Raw genomic sequence first — 20,171 nt, forward strand, 5'->3', positions numbered from 1 at the left:
GCACGCTATATATTATATATTTCGAACTTTAATGTGCATGCCAATTTCATTTGGTTTTTGATAGCCTAAGGTCCAGTGTGCGAGTCAGCTAAACTGCAAATGGATAACTACTATTTTTCGGATGCTGTAACTGTGGCCCGTTGCCGGATATATATATATATGTATACGTAGTTCGAGGCCATCGTCATCGTCATCGTAGCCGTGGCCAAAAAGCAATTAGCAAAGTTTTCAGTCTCCAAAACACTCACTCCTCGCATGGAAGACGAACGGGGTGGGATGAGGTCAGGCATGGGCTTACGGCCAGTAAGGATGATGGGATGGGGAGGGGAGCTGGCCATCCTAAGCCGACCATCATCAATCTGGTGCAGTTGCGCACCCAATCCGTGCCACCCCATTCCAGTTCCAGTTCCAAATAAACCCAATCTTCGCCTCGATCGGATTCCATTGCTCCAATGCTGTTGCACCTAACCATCAGATAGATGCCATGGACAGCGAAAAATTACCACATTAAATTCACTTGGAAAGGAAGCAAATCGCACATTATGGAAATCAAAACATACATATTTCGATCTATATTTATCATTTTTATGTATGTATATTCAATTAATTTTATATCGACATTGGTTTCGGCTTTTCTCGCTGTGCGACAGGCGCAATTATTCATGGGTAATCTAACCCAAAATGGGACGTTAATTACTGGCGCATGTCAGTGGCATTTGACTGGCCCCTGACCCCTGGAGTCCTGTGCCCCTCACCATCGCCAGCACCCATCCTCCCTTTCGCCTATGTGTAACTGTGCTGTGTGGCGTGAATCGCACAAGTACGGCCAGCAATTTGCTTTTTTGTTCGACTGTAAAGAGTACGGAGTCCGTACGCCCAGGTCCCCAGAAGTCCGCTCTACGGCCATTTACCGGGTGATTAATTAAGCTGCAAGGACCTGCGAATGCAACTTTCTGCCGCTGACAACACCCAGGGAAGCGAGGTGGCGGCGATGGTGGGCCATTGAAGATTTCCGAAAAATATTCAACTTCGTAACGCAAGGGACGAGTTGACCCCATATCAATCATATTTTTTCTTAATTAAATATATCTTAAAATGTATAATAGTGTGGGTCCGTTCAATGCGAACCCACATATAAACTGGCTCAAGTGGAATCGGAAATGTTCGAAATTTGAATTCCTACTATTAGAAGAGCCAAGAAGAACCCGTTCGAAATGAAAGATCCTTTGGAAAATAAAACAGTTTCATATACGTGTGTGCTCATACGCATGTATGATGCTCTATGAATATATAATAGTTCGTAGTGATGGTCGAAAGAAATTTTGTATATATGATTTAGGTCATGCGGATCGTCGAATACTTAGTCGAATAAGTAAAATGCATGGATCCGGTGTAAAATTTTTAGATTAATCCTAGGCGTGAGGGGGAAGTTAAAAAAAAAAAAAGAAATAAGAAAGAAAATATCCTTATGTATAATTAATGTATAGTTATGGCTAAGTTGTGTTGGCCTAGCTGTGGCCCAGCTTGTCCGCAATGAACTTGACGAAGTCGCTGCGGAACAGGATCTTTGGATTGTCCTCGGTGGCCAGCTCATCCACCTGGCGCAGGTCCGTCCACTTCCAGAGCAGGCGGCACGAGAAGCTAAACCGGAACGAGGCGAAGATCTCGTTGGCCTTCTCCAAGGGTATCTGATCACTGTAGTACGACTCCTTATTCCTCACGTTAAAGTAGTACAGCTGACCACGAGACCGCGAGTGGGCGGACACGTAATTTTTGGTCAGCTCGCAGAACATCATTATGCCGCCGGGCACAAAGAACTTGTTGTCGTCCAGCGCAATTCCGAATCTCTGCGAGTTGTCCTTTAGCACATAATGGCGCATGTTAGCAAAGAAACTGCCCATATCCTGCAGGCGAAAGAGGGGCTTGCTGCGCAGCGCTCCAAAAGTGCGCTCCTTGCGGTACGGCTTGTTTAGACTCCTGGCAAACTTATCGCACATGCTCATGCGCTCGCGGTACGGACGTCTACGGATATCGATGCCGCCCAGGCAGATACCATCCATAATGTGCAGGGCAGCCATTCGCTGAATGGTCCTGCCCTCTCCGTAGAACTCGTACACAATCTGGCCGAAGAAGATCGAGCGCGGCTGCACCTCGAAGGCGGTCTCCACCAGCTCCCACTTCTTGTGCTCCGTGTAGCGCAGTAAATTGCCGCGGGACTTGCACAAAAACAGGCTGCATGCATTAATGTTCGTCTCCTCGCGCCCCACCGGCACAAAATACCAGTCCGCAACGTTGTTGATGGTCGAGTTGAGACTGGCCACGCCTCTCATTTCGGTGGCCGGCAAACTCAGCCAGCTGCGTTCGTTCGCCCAATTTGCAAGGAGTTCATCGAGCAGCCTGTCCGTAGGCTTGTTCTCCGGTGCCTGGCGCAGTTTATCCGGAAGTTTCCAGCGCTTCAGGCACTCCTGCCGCACCTCCGACTGCTTGGTCTCCTTCAGCTCCAGATTCTGGGCGAATGCTGCTATCTTGCGCAGGCCGACGATCTGTTTCTTGCCAATGGCGTTATTTGAATCGATAATGTAACGCAAAAAGTCCTCGTCCTCGGCCAGCTCGTTGGCATTAAAGATCTCCAGCACGTCGTTTTCGTCCAGTTGCGATTCATCGGACAGCATCAGGTTGATCGTGTTCAGATAGGCTATGATGCCCGCCGTCTCCGCATCCGAACGTTTGTACTTGCAGACCAGGTAACGCTCCGAATTTGCCGGACGGCTGCTGTTTGGCTTGATGATGGCAATCTGTTGGAAGCACTGGTACATCAGATAGACCAGGCCCACACTGAACGGTGTGAACAGGTCGAACAACTTGCAAACGAAGCTGCCGTTCGGCCGCAGTATCTTCAGGGCGGTAAGGAACTGACAGAGATACAGTTGCTTGGACAGGATCTCCTGGATGTTCTTCTGACCTTCCACCGAAAAGCCACCGTCGGCCATGGCAAAGTGAACGCCCTGGGGCGTATGCATGCGGATATACTCGTTCAGCGAATCCTGGTTGCTTTCATCGAAAATGTTGCCATCGTCCTTAACGCCGTAGAACGTGTCAAAGGACTCCGGTGAGGCAGCAAAGAACTTTTCCAGCTTAAAGTCGTTAGCGCCACGAAGCGTGAAGCCGAATCCTTTGGCCTCCCACGATTTCCGGTACAGAACGTACTCGGAGAAGCCGCCAGGACCTGTGTAACAACAGAAAGGAGATCAGGGTTATTACGTGTAAAACGAGTTTATTGAGAACGATCCAAATTTGGAAAGTAAAGCGAAACGCAATGTATTCACCTGCACACATGTCCGTGAAATAGAGGAGCTCATCGCGAGCCACCAGCGTCTGGCCATCGGGATCGCGGGGATTGGTGAACATGAAGTCGCACATGGAGTCGATGTTGGCCATCTTAACGGCGGCGCGGTTGAGAAAGATGGAGCTGCGGATCGTCTCGAACGGATTGCATCGGGATCTTGCCCGTCGTTTCTCGTTGTCGTTGAGATCATCGAATACGGTTTTGGCATTGAGGATGTGATGCAGGATGGCCGGATCGCAGTAGCGTGTCTCCCCGTCGAGGGTCAGCTTCTTCTCACCGGTGACCACATGACCCATCAGCTGATCAAGAGTGTATGCCTCCGCACGGCTGGCAGGATTGTGGAGCCAAAGCACCGGTTCGGGTATCTCGAGCACCTCGCAGGCAGGATCCCACTGGCCAGCCGACGACTGGACAGTGTCCAGTTTGAGGCCGAAGCCCCGGCGACCATCCTGCTGAACGGCGATGATGGGCTCCAGGCGACCCTGGTTGCTCTTTCCCAAACCCTTGTCATTCTCGTAGCCCATCTTCATCATCATCTCCATGGCCTTGTTCGAGTAGCTCTTCACCCATTCCCGCTTGATCTTCTTGGGCGTAGGCTCCGAGTTCTCATCGTCCGAAGGTTCGTCCATTTTGAAGGCCGCGATGGAATCTGATCTGTGCTCTGGGATTTTAGGCGGCTCGATGCTCGAGTTTGTGCAGCGTATTAATTGATTATATACAATAACAATTATATCAGTTGGATGGATGGGACTTTTCTTTCTGTGGCGATTTATTTGTGTTTACAAAGATATGTGAGGAGCGACGGTTTGGAATCGTTGTGCACAGCCTTTTTATTACGCTAGATCAGTGTTTTCCGATCGCGCACCCGGATCGGGCATCTAGATGGCTAAGACTGCGTTGTCAAGCGTGATTCAGATTTAAGCACATTTAGAATAAGTTTTTGGTCTAATTTTCAGCTGCAGCTGATTCGATAGGTGGTGCGATAAGTCCAGACAAATAACGCTTCGTGTTATCGATAACACATAGTTCTTGTGAACCTACGCTGAATGGCGATAAATACCGCAGCAAAAACGTGGTTAAATATACCGCAAATATATTCTCCGCGGGGAATTCGAAATTTATTTTATTCCGAATTTATTATTTATTATAGCTTTCATTGCTATTAAAATCTGTTTAAAAGGTAGTCATTTTCTGTCTAGTTCGAGCAGACGATACTTGGTCAAAGTAGTCTCTGAACTAGATCTCCACAGGGTAGTCACCCATTTCTGTCATTACAACACATCTAGCTCGGTATAGTTCACAAGGTTGGCTACAATTCCTGGTCTGAAAATCCAGATTGAATATTGAATTATTAATATTCTACCAAAATGGACGGGCAGAATGTTGATGAAATGAACCCCAATCCGCTGTCGCGAAAACTAAAGTTCTCCGGTATTTGTAAGCTAACCGATGAGGAACTGTCGCATCTCTACAAGCTCGACGAGCTGACAGACGAGGAGCTGGTCTCCTTGGGCCTGGAGAGAGGCTCCCTGATCGATGACTATCGTCTTCTGCACGAGGTTTCGATGATGAGGAAATTGGAGAACGAAGCCGCAAAGCCCCCAAATCCCCCAGAGCCCCCAAAGCTTGCAAGCCTCTCCGAGTGGGAGTTGCACGATCAGCTACAGCATATGGATTACATACCCAAGAAGGTATACAAATTTGAGTTGCTTAACAAGTTGGTCAAGGTCATGAGTATCGAGAAGGAGTCTGGGACCATCTTCAGCGAGGAGCAGTTGCGGCTCGACTTGAACTACAGTGAGCTGAACAGCTATCTGGTTCCGCCTAAGGAACGCTTGGGTCTCCGCCTGGAGTCCTTCTACAATTACCTGGACAACATGTTCGTCAGCGGCGATCGCAACAAAGCCCTCGAATTGGTGTTGCATGGCATCCGCCGTTTGAACAGGCGCCACAATTCGAAGGACAATCTTCAAGAATGTCTATATTCTTAAGTTAACATTCGCCAAGGAAAGCACAACAGCTCCCGGTGCATTATGATTGTAACAAATTTCAGATAAATTCAATTTGTTTCTCTACCAATAAGTAATAAATTTGCTAATAATGTTTGGGTTCTTGTGCAGAAAACTTCTCGTTTCTTGGCCAAAAATGGTCGCACTGCCAAAATAATGCGCATCTTGTGATTTTTCTGCTTTTGTACTGCTTTTAAAATAGCTGGCTTAAAATTCCAGTAAAGCACAAAAATATCCCGGCTTGTGTGTCTCCAACATGGAGGGGCGTACAAATGATACATTGAATCAGATTCCAGCTGAAACTCCCGAACGCGGAACCATCGAATCTGAAAGAAAGTTGATACGGAATATACCCAACAAAGAGTACAAGTTTAAACTGCTTGAGCAGTTGGTCAATGAGATGCGTTTCCAGATGGAACCGGAAACCGTTTTCAAAAAGCAGGAGTTTGCGGTTGATAAGGATTACCCCGGCGTATCCGACGAGGAGTCCGCCTATATGACGCCCATGCAGCACGTGTATCGCCGCCTGCAGTCGTTATTCTATCGTCTGGAGGAGATGTTCGTCGGCAGCGATCTCAACTTGGCCAACATGGCCATCGACGTGGTGTTCAACGGAATCAACCGCTTGCACAAGCGCCGTCTTGAGATATTCGCCAATTCGCAGAATAAATAATTCCACGCAATGTGAAGCCATATACAACGCGACGTTGCTGAAATGGACCAGAATGTTGTTTTAAACCAAATTCAAATCACATTTTAGCACTGGATTCATGCGCATTTGTGTTTTTAGTTCAATTACAAAATTCACTTAGAATTCACTAAACTAGGTTTTTAATGTAACATGAGTTTACAAAGTAAGGAACTTAAGATGGTGGCAAAAAAAAAGGGTTTTCAGTTTTCGATGGCTTCAGATCCTGTCGACGCTTGGAGGAGGCGACTGTGTGCTCTGCACATCGACCTACATCTTCTCGTAGGTCTCGCTGTATGGACAGGTGAGGCAGGTGTGGGTGTAAGTGTCCTCCTCCTCATCGTAGGTGTCCGGTCCGAACTCGTGCTCGTGAACTTCGTGCGTCTTCTTGGTGTAGATGCTGCTGCGCACCTCCATGCGCAGCTGCTTCATCTTCTTGTTGTACTTGCGCGCCTTGCCCTCCTCCCGCTTGTCCTCGCGCGCCTCGTGCTGGCGCACCAGCTCCTCTTCGCTGCCCCAGACCTCCAGGGCGCGCTGGTGGATCTGCAGATGCAGATACAGCTTCATCTCGCCCCAACGCACGTTGTGCGGATTCTTGCGGCTTATATACCGCAGCTTGGGCTCCCGCTTGTCGAAGTCGCAGTCCTTCAGCAAGTACTCTGCCTTGGCCTCGGTGCGGGTAATCAGCGCGTAGCGTTCATCCTTGTCCCGGCACTTGTCGCACACCGAATGCCCAAAGTTGTTGAACAAATAGGAGTCGGCGAACACGTCACCGCACTCCAGGCACTCCTCGTACTGCACTGGTATGGCAATGGCGTCGTCCAGAATTGGCGGCGCCTCCTCCCCGGACTTATTGAGGCCCGCTGGCCCCACGGCCGTGGGCAGAACAGGCTGTTCGAGCAGGAAGCCCCCGCCGGAGTCTATGTACTTGGTGCCCTGCACCTTGATCACAGAGCTTCCCTGGCTGAGAGCCGCCTCCGGATGGATGCCGCCCTCCTTGTTGCTGTCGGTAATTGGACGAACTACGGGTTAGGTATAATCACTCGGGAGTATTGGTTAATGGATAGCCTACCTGGCCAGCTCCTTGAATGGATGCGAAACCAACTTGGCCTCCCGCAATTTCTGCGCCTTGGCCTGGTTTCTTTCGATCCGCGCCTTTTGGGCATTGGTCAGCTTCGACTTCTTCTCCGCCGGCGGAGCAGCTTCGTTGGTAGAGACCTCCGCAGACATGGCGATTTCACAAGCTTTAGTTTTTTGTGCGCGCAACTTCTCAGAAAGTTTGTTTATAAAATGCTTCTTTTTGCCGATTTGTCATTCCACGGAAATTTGTTTGTTCAGTGCAGCCAGCTTTTACGCGGAGTAAATAACTGTTATTGGCGGAAAAGTTAAAATATGTGAAAAGAGTTTTTTTGTACATATAAATATATCAATGTCACACTTCTCATTCAACTCTAAAACGACTTTTTCGATTTGTAAGCACTCAATTTGTATGCTTTTAGTCTTAGTTATTTCATTTATGTGCCGTACTATGGATGGGCGTTTGGTATTTTCGCCGCATCACGGTCACACTGGCGGATTTGTTTTTATTTTTGTCGCCATGCAAAGTAAACACCGCAAACTGCTGCTGCGCTGCCTCCTGGTGCTGCCCCTCATCCTCCTGGTGGACTACTGCGGCCTGCTGACCCACCTGCACGAGCTGGACTTCGAGCGGCACTTCCACTACCCGCTGGACGATGGTACTGGATCTGGGTCCGCATCCTCTGGCCTGGACAAGTTCGCCTACCTGCGAGTGCCCTCGTTCACGGCGGAGGTGACGGTTGACCAGCCTGCGCGGCTCACGCTGCTCATCAAGAGCGCCGTGGGCAATTCGCGGCGGCGGGAGGCCATTCGCCGGACTTGGGGCTACGAGGGTCGATTCTCAGACGTCCACCTGCGTCGCGTGTTCCTGCTGGGCACGGCCGAGGATAGCGAAAAAGACGTGGCTTGGGAGTCCCGCGAGCATGGCGACATTCTGCAGGCGGACTTCACGGACGCCTACTTTAACAACACGCTGAAAACTATGCTGGGAATGCGCTGGGCTAGCGAGCAGTTCAATCGCAGCGAGTTCTATCTTTTCGTGGACGACGACTACTATGTTTCGGCCAAGAACGTGCTCAAGTTTCTGGGCAGGGGGCGTCGGAGCCACCAGCCGGAGTTGCTGTTCGCCGGGCACGTGTTTCAGACATCGCCGCTCCGCCACAAGTTCAGCAAGTGGTACGTTTCGCTGGAGGAATATCCCTTCGATCGGTGGCCACCGTACGTGACCGCCGGCGCGTTCATGCTGTCCCAGAAGGCACTGCGCCAGTTGTATGCTGCCAGCGTTCACCTGCCGCTCTTCCGGTTCGACGACGTCTACCTGGGCATCGTGGCCTTGAAAGCTGGCATTTCCCTTCAGCACTGCGACGACTTCCGCTTCCATCGGCCGTCGTACAAGGGTCCGGACAGCTATAGTTCGGTGATAGCCTCGCATGAGTTCGGCGATCCCGAGGAGATGACGCGGGTGTGGAACGAGTGCCGATCCGCCAACTACGCGTAGCAGCAAGAACAGGCTGCACTGAAAAGCGCTGCAGATTGTACATATATACGAACGAGACAGCACCTAAACAACAGCCTTATAAAGTGTATTAGGAGCAGTGGATGATACCTCAACCGTTCAGTGAGACTTTAAACCAAGCAGCTGGTGCTAATAGTGCAAGATCGCAAGAGTAATTCATTCTAATTGTAAGCGTAATGATAAAGCAGTTGATTCAATTCATATTTATAGAGATTATGTGCAAATGTCGGATAACGTATGTTTGGGCTGATACCTTTCAATGCAATATAATGTTGATTAGCATAGGAAAGCGAATAAAAAACTTAAAATAAATGATTGTATTTCAGCGAAGTTTAAAATTGGCGCGCTCACGCAAGGTTGTTATATCAGCTATATGGGGTTCGTGTCTCCGCTAGCGAGAATGCGCCAAATTCGCAGTGTGGCTGTATTTCAGCGAAGTTTAAAATTGCCACGCTTATGCATGGTTGTTGCATCAGCTAGATGGTTCGTGTCTCCGCTAGCAGAAAGGCGCCAAATTATCAGTGTGACCATATACAAATACCACCAACAGGGCCCAGTGTGACCACGCAACCGCCCAGCAAAAACGTCGCAGCCACGCAAACGCGATAGTATCGCCACCATATAAAAAGCGGCGCTCACCGCCGAGCGCCAGTATTAAATTTGTGACGTCGAGAGCTCCGCTTCGCGACCATCAAGGGCCCAGCTTCGCCAAGTGTACATACATAGAGACATACATCAGGCCGACCCCGCCAGCATCACAGCTTAGTAGTCCGCTTCGCCAATCCAAAAAAAAAAACCAAATCAAGGTGAGTTTCATTTCCACTTGCAGATTGAAATTTTGATTTATGTCGATTTTCGTTAAGTTTGGGGGATCGCCGGTAATTTCGCTTTTGCCATTGTAAGATGGGGCAGGGGTAATTGGGGAATCCTAACTGGTTTTTGTTGACTGCGCTTCTTCATTGATTGCGAAAATGGCAGCGGATTTGTTATAAATATTTATTGTGCTGGTCTAGTCCGTTACTTTTTGCTCTTTCTCCTCGTTTCCATTTCTTTTCTGCTACTTTGTAACTTTTTTCTGCAGCTGTTGAAGCGCTTTTGTCGTCGCCCCTATTGTTGACTATTATTTTTTGTTTTTTTTGTGTGGCTCAAACTTCAGATTTGCGCGTATGTGTGTGTGCTTGTGCCGGCCGGCATTTTTCACTTCTTTTTTTCTGCCGTCTGCTTGCCGGTGTGTGTATGCATGTGCATGTGCATATGTGTGCGTACTTGGGCGGGGCGCATGTGTTGTCGATGGCCAATATCCTCCCCCACAGTGAGCGGCACGAGAGAAGTGACACTATGTCCTGCAAATTAATTAATTCATTTAGTGCCTTGAGTATCGCAGACTTTGCAAATATAGCAGTAATTAGTCCAGGGAACTTGGAATTTGAATTGTTAAAGAGGCGTTCGTGAAACTCTCGCAAATCCAAAGTAGAGCCATTTTTAAATCAACTAAGTTTGAGCACTTCTTGCTGGCGAATAGCAACGAAAAGTGAACTTGGAAAGATAGATATGTACATTTCACAAGGATGAAGTCACTATCTGTGCGACCTCGACTGTGCGATGTGTGTGCTGGCGAGTGGCGAATTGTGCTGGGCGTGGTGCTGTGTCACTTGGATATCCAATATCCAGCGATTTTGAAATTGAATATATGACTAAACGCAGCCGCCTGCATAAAATGTGTATATAATGTGCGCAACTACAATGTGCTTAAAATTCATTGCAAGTCGCCGATTGCGCCTCCCTTTCGCTCTGCCACCCCCCTCTCATTCTCTCTCTCTCTCTCTCTGTCTATCACTTGCTGCACATACACACTTGTGCATTTCTGCAGGAGTTGAGGGTGTAAATGCAAAGCGGACGTGTCTGTCATTTCTCATTTCCCCATCTCTCCGGCGCTCCAGCTCCTTTGCTTTCCGCTATCTCCACCCTTTCTTCTCGCCTCCTTTTTGCACTCCGTTCGTCGGCTGGTTGCCACGCATCAGCGGCTTTGACTCATTTTATTTTACATACATATGTATGTAAGTCTTTTATGTACGTATATACGTGCAAATGTGCATATTCATATTCTTATTCCCAACAAATTTCAGTGTCTTTTGTTTTTAACGGTCCCTTGGCGCCGTCTCACTCACACCCTCGAAAAGAGCCAAAAGATTTACATATGTTGATATGTGTGTATATCTGTTAGGGAATTAACCAAAACAGGAAGAAAGAAAGCAGAAGAAAAGCTTACAAAGTCGGGCGGAGAAAAAGCACAGCTGCGTGGGCAACGATAAATTCACCAACAAACATATGTACATACATACGTACATATCTATGTTTGTATGTATGCAATGTGCGGTGATTCATCGGCGGCTTTTAAGCGGGACGACCATATTTCGAATTTCGAAGTTGGAAGTTGATTCACGGCGAACTTCATTGCCCCCACCTCCGTGAAAATCACCTCCTCGCCGCCCCGAGTCGCCATCGCTCCCACTTTGTATGTATGCGACGTTGTTGTTGTTGGCCTCTCCTTTGTTCGTGCAAGGAGCTGACTAATAAGAAACTCGTCGTTTACACGATGACCAATTAATCGAACTTCAAACGGAGCGATCTAAAACACCATGTCTACAAATAGGAATATACAAGTTTATGCATTTGAAGCGATCGATTGTCACAACTGATAAATGTTGTAAAGCTTTGGACGTTCAGTTACCGCAATCAAACATAGTTTCCCAATGAGTTTACATATTGAAAAGAATGTGCAAACATCATTTCTGGAGCAGATATTCTTTATTGTTCAGTTGCCGTTTTCTAATTATTGGCTCACCGCTGTTATTTTGGTCCCGATAAAGAATTGTGAGCAATTCACAGCAGAATTATCAGAACAAAGATTAGCGGGCCAAATAATGTTGAATTAATCATCATCAGTTGCTCCAAATCAATTGATTTTTGGATTGGTCAGAGGAGTAAGGAATATTTGTGGGATTGCAGCAAGTCGGGCCTAGATTCGTGATAAAAGTGCAGCATGAACCGAGCGGACCGAGCGATCCGCTTTTGCGCCGGGGGAAGTGGAAGTGGGGAGAGCGGGAAAATCGGCGGCCGTTAGTCAGTTAGTCAATCAACGTGATTGGCCAGCGGCTTGAGGCGCAGCTTTCCGACCATTTATGGCCATAAATGTGCAAATAAATAAATATAGATTCGCGATGCCTTTTCTCCGCTTCTCTGCTTCTTCTCCGTTTTGCTTTTGGTGCGGTCGCTGCCCTTGTACCGATTGCATTTCAGCGCAGCTGTTCAATCGAATGCAATGCAGTCCCAATCCGACTGATGACTTGATACCAATAAGATATCGGTGCACAAAGAGGATTCATTGTCCGGCGCAACTCTGATTGGAACTCGGGGGCATGCTATGTGGCACGCACACTCGAATTTCGCAACTAAAAATAAACGTGATAAAATGCAGTTTAACCGCTCGACCAAGTACACATGTCTTCTGATAAGAATGCCAGTGCTAAAAAACAAAGGCCAAGAACGGCAGCAAAGCGAATTGGAGTCTTAATCTGTTTCCAGTTGGAAAGGTTCGCTGAACTCCTCGCTCTCTCCGCTCCGGACCGCTTCCTCTTTCTTTCTCCCTGCTTGTGATAGGAACACACACTAACATGACTCGTCCTTGCTGCGCCTGTATGTGTGTGCGTGCCTTTGAGTCATCGTTATCGCCCCACATTTCTCCATATGGCTATCGCTTGAGAAATCGACGGTCAACAAAGAGATATTACGTTTCTGTTTAAAGAAAATGAATTATTTATTAAGGCGCAACACAGTATCAACAAAAGCAAACATTGAAGAACAACAAATTGTCAATCGGAAAGTTGGCTTCCTCTTACTCACCAATAACATCGATATCCTCTTCCGGCTTGGCTCCAATTGGATTTGTTGTTTCTAACTTGAAATGTTTACATGGGAAATTCGTTTGCTTTTCAATTGTTAATAAGCTAACAAAAAGGCGAGCCAAGCCAAACAGTAACTGTAACAGTAACTTTTTGTATGCTTCGTTTGTTGTAGTCTTTAAATTCCTTTTTCCCATGTACTATTATTTTAGTATCAATATTCTTTATAATTTTGTGCCTAAGACTTTGCTATCTAAGGTGAAACCACTATCATAATTCCCATATCAATTGGGTGTGTTAGCAAACTGAAACGAAGATCTTAACTAGTGATCGATCAGCAATTAAAGCTACAAGAAAAAGAAATGATCCCAATGAATAGATACGTTTACTATCAAGGCAAGTAATTTGAAATTCATCAAAAAACTTTGTGTTTAGATGGCCGCCCCAGCACCAGCACTCAAGGATCTGCCCAAGGTGGCCGAGAACCTGAAAAGCCAGTTGGAGGGATTCAACCAGGACAAACTGAAGAACGCCAGCACCCAGGAGAAGATCATTCTTCCCACCGCCGAAGGTGAGTTGGCTATTGTTGGTTGGTAAAAGGCCGAAACCGTGAACACCGAAGTCTAATCCCCTTGGCTCACAGATGTGGCTGCCGAAAAGACCCAGCAGTCGATCTTCGAGGGCATCACCGCCTTCAATCAGAACAACTTGAAGCACACGGAGACCAACGAGAAGAACCCGTTGCCCGATAAGGAAGGTGCGTTCATTGTAGGCCATCTAGTATGTGGCATATTGTACATACATATGGTCTGGCCATAAAAGGCAGCCTGCCTTAGATGGCCAATGCAGGCTCTGTAATTGTGTTGTTATTTCTCTATTTCTCAACCTCAAATTGCAGCCATCGAGCAGGAGAAGGAGAAGAATCAGTTCATCGCCGGCATCGAGAACTTTGATGCGAAAAAGTTGAAGCACACCGAGACCAACGAGAAGAACGTGCTGCCCACCAAGGAGGTGATCGAGGCCGAGAAGCAGGCTTAAAATGGGGGTCCAATGTGGTCCACTCCGATCCGAGATCCGAGATCTGAGATCCGATCCGATCCGATCTGATCCTCAGTCACCCCATCTCTCTTTTTCGACTCGCCGCATCTCACTCTTTATACGTATAAAGCTATTCCCTCTCATTTTTCAACTGCTACCAAGTTATTCGAACCGCTGCGCATGCGCGTGATAGCAAAAGTATTTTACTATTATCGTATTTCGGTTGTCCGTTTTTTTTTTGCAATATTTTTACATATATATATATTTTTTGTATTAACAAGCAAGAGAGCCAGTCTCATTCCTACAGCGTAATTAACATAAAATAAACATTCGTCTATCCCATATATATTTGTGCATAAATGTTTCCAAAACACACGACAAACACACACATCATCATCAGAGGAAGAATAAAACGCAGATACAAAGCAATACGACAGCCAACTCACTCAAGAACATTTACACAAGAAAAGACAGCAAATATATGAGAAATACTTTTTAAAAGACACGCAAAACGTATGAAGCGTATAAAACAGAAAAACAAAAAGAAATACGGTAGAAAAGCATCTATATAAAGAGTATGTGTAATTTTTTAATGAACTTTTTTTTATATACTTTACATACGATATATTTATACTGGGAAAAATAAAAACATAAATGTAACATTTTATAACAAAAACGTACTAAAACTGCACCGACTTTTGCTCTCTCCGGGTCCGGAAAAACTCTCAAATAATAAAAGAAACACATGGTTGAAATTCGGGAAATATAAACTCTTGATTCGTGGTAAATATGCTTATATATGCTTTTGCTTAAATGCTAGATGTCATAGCTACTCCCGACAAACACTAACTTTTGGTGGCCACCACTTCGGTGTCCATAGGTGTGCCTGTTGTCTCGGCGGCCACTGGGACATCAACAGCGCCACTGCCAGAGGATGCGAACTCCGTGGCGGAACCATCGCCGGAGGAATCGGCCTCGGCCTCGGCACTCTTGCCGGCTTCAGCGTCCGCTGCAGCAGCAGCCGCCACTCTCGCGTCCTCGTACTTATTGGTCTCAAACTTGCTGAGATCAGCGCCCAGCAGGCGAAGAATGTGGATGGTCTCGTCCTTTTGGACATAAGCGCGCAGACTGGAGGTGCCCCGCCAGCCCACAGTGTACAACGTGAACCGCTGGTCCACGTACTTAAGTATGCAGCTGCCCACACCTGAAATGGAACACCATTATTAGCCCACCGTCAGAGCATAGGAACCGGTCGAACTTACCCAATTCCTTGCAGCGCTCCTGGGTTTCTTTCTTTAGTTCGTGAGTCGACGGCGGCTGCGTGGGATCAGTGCAATTGAGCATCATCACCAGGTCCTCCCGCTCCACCTGGATTCTCCTGCTGCGGCCCATGAAGGCATTGGAGGTCTGGAGGCCCTCCTGGGCCAATCGGAAGGGATGCACCGTGTGCCGGTTCTCGCAGCGCACGAATGTCTTAACGCCCGTGTTGATGATCTTGATGTGGTTTTCGTTGTTGAGCACCAAATCGCGGATGGGGTCAGAGCAGTAATAGATGTTCTTCTTTTTCTCCGTGATACAGCGAGTTAAGAGACATCGTTGACTAAGGGATTCGTCCAGCTGGTAGAACTCCTTGATCGCCTCGTAGTCAGGGTCATTTTCGCCGAAGAAGACATAAGGATCTTCCTTGTAGCCATGCAGACGTCGCTTCTTTCGCTGCGGTCCCCACGGAACGGACTTCTCCTCGATGGGCTTTCCATTCTCGTCCACTTGCGGCTCAGCTGCAGGCTGCTTGGCCGTCTCGTTCAGCTGCACCACCTCCACCACATCGTTCTTTTCGAAGCTTAGCTGACGACGCTTCTCCAACACGGCTACAAAGAAGCCGCCGCTGTCCTGGAGATGCGGCAATACGCGGAGGCACTTCTCCAGCCCGATCTTGGCCATCTCGTCGGCCGGCAGAGGGAACATACCGGGCCGTATAATGGTATGCAGGCTTTCAGGCACCTCCTCGAAGCGGGTAAAGACCTGGTCCACCTCCTTGGTGGCCAGCTTCCAATCGGTCATGCCTGGCTTGTACTTAAGACCTGGCACCAGGTGCCCCGCATCCACCAGCTCCAATGCACCGTCGGCGTCCTTGATGATCCGCTGCAGCACCGCCTCGTTCTCGATGGGATTCAGTGAGCAGGTGGAGTACACCAGCCGGCCGCCAACCTCCAGCATCTCAGCGCCACGACGTACGATGCGGTATTGAATGCCGTGGAGGTTGTAGGCCTGTGCCAGGTTCCACTTAAGCCAAATGTCTGGATTCTTGCGCAGTGTGCCGTCGCCGGAGCAAGGTACATCGCACAGGATCTTATCGAACTTAAGGATCGCCTTTGAGCCGTCCGGCTTCGTGGTCAGGAGATTGGGAAAGGCACTGCTGTCGTGGTTGGTCACCAACAAGCAGGGCGAGTTTAGGCGCTTGGCTTGGTGAACCAGCATGTAGCAGCGGTTGTTGTCCACATCGTTGGCCAGCACGAAGCCGGGCGGAATCTTGTGTTCCTCGGGAGCAGCGTGCAGAGCCTCAATGAGCTGGGCTGTTTTCGAACCTGGCGCAGCACACATGTCCAGAACTTTGTCCGTGGGTTGCACATCCAGGACAATTGGCGGGATCATGGATACGGCCTCCTGCCTGCTGATGCCGCCCGCCGTGGTCTCCACAATTAAGAAGTTGTGCAGCCGGTAGAGCGGCTCCGAGCGTCGAATGTCCTTGCGGGTGAGGTGCAGCTGGTAAGCCAGCCCGTTTGGATACCAGGGCAGGCACAGCGGCCGTTCCACATCCTCGGGCGCCTTCTGGTGAAGCTCGGCCACCGCCCTCACATACTCGGTGAATAGCTGCGTCTCAATAATGGAGAGCAGGGCTTTGGCCTCGTCCCTAAAGCCTGTCACACGGAAAGTAGTGGGCAGGTTGTCCCTGATGGACGCAAGGAACTGCGTCCACTCCTCCTCGGTAGCGCAGATCTTCTGCAGTTGGTAGTACTTGATGAAGAAGGCATTATCCCTTTTGATCTCCTCATACGGCAGCGCCTGACGATCAGGACGATTGGAACCCTTTACGACAGAAAGTATATTTAACAATAAAATCTAAAAACGTGGAATGTTTCTTTTTCAAATTGAGGTGACTCACAATCTCCCGCTTTTGACGTTTGCGAGCCGCGAAACCATTTTGCTTCCTGTTTCGACCCATTTATCAATATCAAGACCAAGTTATTAAGTCCACCGAATACGTTTAAAAAGAACTAAGCAAGCGATTTTATATTTCTAAACGAAACGAACAATTAAAACGTGTTCGCCGGCTAACTGGCAACACTGGCGCGCGAGAGTCGCCGGACATTTGGTGTTTGGAAGGAAAGGTGAAATATGCTTCTAAAGAAGTGAAATTGAATTGAAAGGGAAATACTTTTTACAGTACTTGTTTTTCGTGCCGAAAGAGTGGTGTAAGGACTTGACTTATATTGAAACGTTAACTTTACTTGCATAGCTTACATTTTTAGCCCCAAAATCAATAAGATCTGGTTTCCCAACTATCGATAAGCAAAGTCAAACAACTTAATTCAGTTGTCTAGAAACTCGAATAATCTGTTAGTTTATATAAGGAAATCTACATATTTTGTTGTTTACATTTTCTTAATATTTTAAGATTTTTTTTTATATAGCTATTAATAGCCAGATTTGACCCGAATAGCTACGCGCTTATAATTAAAAAAATCGCCATTAGCTGATATCGAATGTTTCCGATAGCACCTGCGAAAGCGATAGCGTCGGCAATCGAATCCGAATTTCCCACTTAAAAACTAAGAAATTTGTGTGAGCCACAATGGAAACTCCACCCACTCCCACCACGACCACACCTCCAGCATTAGCAACTGAGGGCACCATGGACGACATCCAATACCTGCTGCACCTGGAAGCGATGCGCCGTTTTCAGGAAGACAGCCGCAATGTAAAGCGCCAGGTGGAGGAGCAAGTGCGCATTTGGCTGGACGCCAAGTGTGAGTATCAGCGGGACTTTGGGCGGTTGGCGAGGCTCCTGAAGTGCGGAGCCCTGCAAGCGGCCGTGGATGCCCATCGTGTATCTGATGTGAATCAAGTCGAACAGGCGGCCAAGGATATCGCTAGTCTGCGATCCAAACTGGGCAGTGATCTGCGTCCCGCCATTCTGGACTCCAACGATGTGAAGCAGTGCCTGGAGCATCTGAACACCACCCACAAACCGCGCCTAAATCTATGCCGGCAGCAACGGGAGTTCGCCCAGAACCAGGAAGCTCTAAGAAGTTTGCGTACCGCCGTCGATGGATTGGAGAATGGTATGGAGATGGGCATGATACAGGCAATGGACCGCCTTGTGGAGGACCTTCTTCCACCGCGAGAAACAAACAACTAGCCGGTAGTCTCAAAAGTATATATGATATTGTATGATATAAACTAGTTTATAACATTAAAAACGGAAACTGTAAATGAAAACTATAAGCTACAACGAAGCCAGGTCCATCCGATGAAGAATATTGGTAGCGGAAATCTAAAAAAAAAAACACATTCACACATTTAAACTCAGTTATTTATAGGGAGAAGATGAGGAGATTACCATTTGGAGCGCTTGGACCAGTCTTTGGGTGTCCAGTGCAAGCATTTTGAGTCGATGCGGATCTTGCGTTTGTCCATTGCTCGTCGGTGCTGCTCGATGATAACCCGGTTGATGCACACAATGTACTGGCCCTTGTAGTAGTTGATTAGGTTCAGGTTCTGCAGCGTTGAGATAACGTCCTCTTTTTTGATGGATGTGCATTCGCAGATGTCGCTGTGAAGAAAAGTTTTGGGAGCATGATTCTATGGTTCGCCAATGAAGCACAATCTCTGTGGATTGAAAATGTATTACTTTAAGCTTAGAACTAGCCATACTTTATAGTTATGGTGGGCTTCTCGCCGTCCGTGCTCGGGTTTTGGCTGATAAATATCTCCAGTATGGTTTGCGCCCAGTACGATCGATAGGACAGCAAACCCAGATCAGACAATGGTTTCTCCGGCGACCCCGTCTTGCCCTCAAACTTGGACAACTCGTAGCTGAACTCAATGAGCAGCTTGCCGTAGCCCTTGCGCTGATACGGAGGCATTGTGAGAATGCATGCCACGTTGTAGTCCTCGGTGCTCTCCTTCTCCTTGGAGAAGTACCCTACTATGTGGAAGCCGCGCGAGTCGAACTCTGTCATAACGTAGAAGAGAAACGGATCGGTATCATAGTAGAGTGTCTTGTGGTCGAGAAAGAGTTTGGCAAGCAGGCACAAGTTCTGGGCATACACCTTGTTTTTGCGGCCGTCGATTTCAAAGAAGGAAATTGTATGCTTGCGATAGATCTCGTTCCCCGGCGGATGCCTAAGATTGCACTTGGACAGGTGCCTCTCCAGGCACTTCCTGCTCTTCCTGTACTTCAGGCAGAACTCGCAGATGTAGATGCAGGGCATTTGACACAGCTCTTGCGGATAGGGTGAGAAATACCAGGGCTTAATGCGATGTCTGCCCAGCTCGATCATCTCCACGTTCTTCATGCGGGTGACCACGTCATCCTGGTGCGTAACCATGCTGCCCGACTGCCTCGGCGTGGGCGTCTTGCCATCCTGCGATCCATCACCATCCTCATTGGCCGCTCCGCTTATCAAACCGTCGCCGGTCACATGCGCGGGCGTAGCCGTAGGTGTCTGCGGAGTTGTAGGATGCGGATGTGATTGCTGCTGTTGACTAGTCAGACTGTGGTGTCCATGGGCCGAGCCTCCGTGGTTTTTTCGCTTGCGATTGATGCGTTTCTGAAGGGCTGCGGCCAGATTGTTGCCATTCACAAGCTCTCCCCCACTGCTGGGTGTTCCTGGTGGAGCCACAGAGTTCGGAATGCCAGCAGGGGGAGGAACACTCCCTGATGCACCAGTAGGAGTCTGGGGGATGGCTGCCAGAGCCCCCGAACCAGTGTGTTGTGGTGATGTAGGCCGAGAAACGCTGCCCGCTAGGGAATGGTGGCGCTGGGGCGTGGTCACTCCAGTGCTGGTGCCTGTTTGAGAGCCGTCCCTCCGCGGAAATTGCACCTTTCGCGTGTACAGATCCTCCTCGTTGACCCACTCGTCCAAGCGCTTGTTGACTGCGAATTGGCGGTTATAATATATATGCTCTCACTGAACGACCCGGTACTCACAGTCCACATAGTGCACGTAAAACTGCCGGCGCCCATCCAGCTCCTTGATGCTCACAATCTCCGCCAGTGGCCAGTCGTCCGTTTTGTGCATCCTGACGGGCAAACGACATCCCTCGGTTAGGGCGGCCTGCATGTTTGCGGTTAAAACCATTAGAATGAACACCCATAACACGCCAAGGCGTAGCGGAACCCACCGTTGACTCGCATATGGAGGCCACATCGTCGTCGAACTCATATTTGTGGTTAATTTTCATTTGTTTATATTTTACTCGTTTTTTTTTCCCCTAAAACAGCAATATTGCCAGATAGCGAAACGGAAAGAACTATCGACCAATCGATTAGCGTCACAGTGAATCAGCGGTTTAAAAATGTCGATGACAT

At 48.3% G+C, this 20,171-nt stretch overlaps 9 protein-coding genes across 9 annotated transcripts; 5 read left to right on the plus strand and 4 right to left on the minus strand.

The window, feature by feature from the left end:
* Positions 1-1,249: 1,249 nt before the first annotated feature.
* LOC117146932 (cap-specific mRNA (nucleoside-2'-O-)-methyltransferase 1) lies at positions 1,250-4,337 on the minus strand. Its single transcript, XM_033313577.1, has 2 exons — positions 3,327-4,337; positions 1,250-3,226 (listed from the first exon to the last, which is right to left on the minus strand). Exons 1-2 carry the CDS (start codon positions 3,973-3,975, stop codon positions 1,509-1,511), a joined length of 2,367 nt encoding a protein of 788 aa, XP_033169468.1. The 5' UTR covers positions 3,976-4,337; the 3' UTR covers positions 1,250-1,508.
* Positions 4,338-4,452: 115 nt separating this feature from the next.
* Positions 4,453-5,428, plus strand: LOC117146935. Its single transcript, XM_033313580.1, has one exon. It carries the CDS (start codon positions 4,714-4,716, stop codon positions 5,335-5,337), a length of 624 nt encoding a protein of 207 aa, XP_033169471.1. The 5' UTR covers positions 4,453-4,713; the 3' UTR covers positions 5,338-5,428.
* Positions 5,429-5,611: 183 nt separating this feature from the next.
* LOC117147080 lies at positions 5,612-6,028 on the plus strand. Its single transcript, XM_033313843.1, has one exon. It carries the CDS (start codon positions 5,612-5,614, stop codon positions 6,026-6,028), a length of 417 nt encoding a protein of 138 aa, XP_033169734.1.
* Positions 6,029-6,163: 135 nt separating this feature from the next.
* LOC117146934 (DNA repair protein complementing XP-A cells homolog) lies at positions 6,164-7,513 on the minus strand. The gene is made up of 2 exons (XM_033313579.1): positions 7,116-7,513; positions 6,164-7,046 (listed from the first exon to the last, which is right to left on the minus strand). The coding sequence occupies exons 1-2, from the start codon at positions 7,271-7,273 to the stop codon at positions 6,314-6,316; spliced, it is 891 nt and encodes a 296-aa protein (XP_033169470.1). The 5' UTR covers positions 7,274-7,513; the 3' UTR covers positions 6,164-6,313.
* Positions 7,514-7,598: 85 nt separating this feature from the next.
* LOC117146933 (beta-1,3-galactosyltransferase brn) lies at positions 7,599-8,852 on the plus strand. Its single transcript, XM_033313578.1, has one exon. The coding sequence runs from the start codon at positions 7,641-7,643 to the stop codon at positions 8,616-8,618; it is 978 nt and encodes a 325-aa protein (XP_033169469.1). The 5' UTR covers positions 7,599-7,640; the 3' UTR covers positions 8,619-8,852.
* Positions 8,853-9,281: 429 nt separating this feature from the next.
* On the plus strand, positions 9,282-13,920 carry LOC117147021 (thymosin beta). The gene is made up of 4 exons (XM_033313709.1): positions 9,282-9,442; positions 12,974-13,109; positions 13,182-13,295; positions 13,437-13,920. The coding sequence occupies exons 2-4, from the start codon at positions 12,974-12,976 to the stop codon at positions 13,574-13,576; spliced, it is 390 nt and encodes a 129-aa protein (XP_033169600.1). The 5' UTR covers positions 9,282-9,442; the 3' UTR covers positions 13,577-13,920.
* Positions 13,921-14,145: 225 nt separating this feature from the next.
* On the minus strand, positions 14,146-16,943 carry LOC117147018 (tRNA (cytosine(34)-C(5))-methyltransferase). Its single transcript, XM_033313706.1, has 3 exons — positions 16,740-16,943; positions 14,839-16,663; positions 14,146-14,780 (listed from the first exon to the last, which is right to left on the minus strand). The coding sequence occupies exons 1-3, from the start codon at positions 16,797-16,799 to the stop codon at positions 14,422-14,424; spliced, it is 2,244 nt and encodes a 747-aa protein (XP_033169597.1). The 5' UTR covers positions 16,800-16,943; the 3' UTR covers positions 14,146-14,421.
* Positions 16,944-17,341: 398 nt separating this feature from the next.
* Positions 17,342-18,076, plus strand: LOC117147020 (augmin complex subunit dgt4). Its single transcript, XM_033313708.1, has one exon. The coding sequence runs from the start codon at positions 17,430-17,432 to the stop codon at positions 17,994-17,996; it is 567 nt and encodes a 188-aa protein (XP_033169599.1). The 5' UTR covers positions 17,342-17,429; the 3' UTR covers positions 17,997-18,076.
* On the minus strand, positions 18,001-20,168 carry LOC117147019 (histone acetyltransferase Tip60). The gene is made up of 5 exons (XM_033313707.1): positions 19,985-20,168; positions 19,791-19,917; positions 18,512-19,736; positions 18,198-18,410; positions 18,001-18,131 (listed from the first exon to the last, which is right to left on the minus strand). Coding segments are annotated over exons 1-5 (1,626 nt in total). The 5' UTR covers positions 20,045-20,168; the 3' UTR covers positions 18,001-18,130.
* Positions 20,169-20,171: the final 3 nt, after the last annotated feature.

The sequence above is a fragment of the Drosophila mauritiana genome, chromosome X (genome assembly GCF_004382145.1).
Source record: "Drosophila mauritiana strain mau12 chromosome X, ASM438214v1, whole genome shotgun sequence".
Classification (NCBI taxonomy): Eukaryota; Metazoa; Arthropoda; class Insecta; order Diptera; family Drosophilidae; genus Drosophila; species Drosophila mauritiana.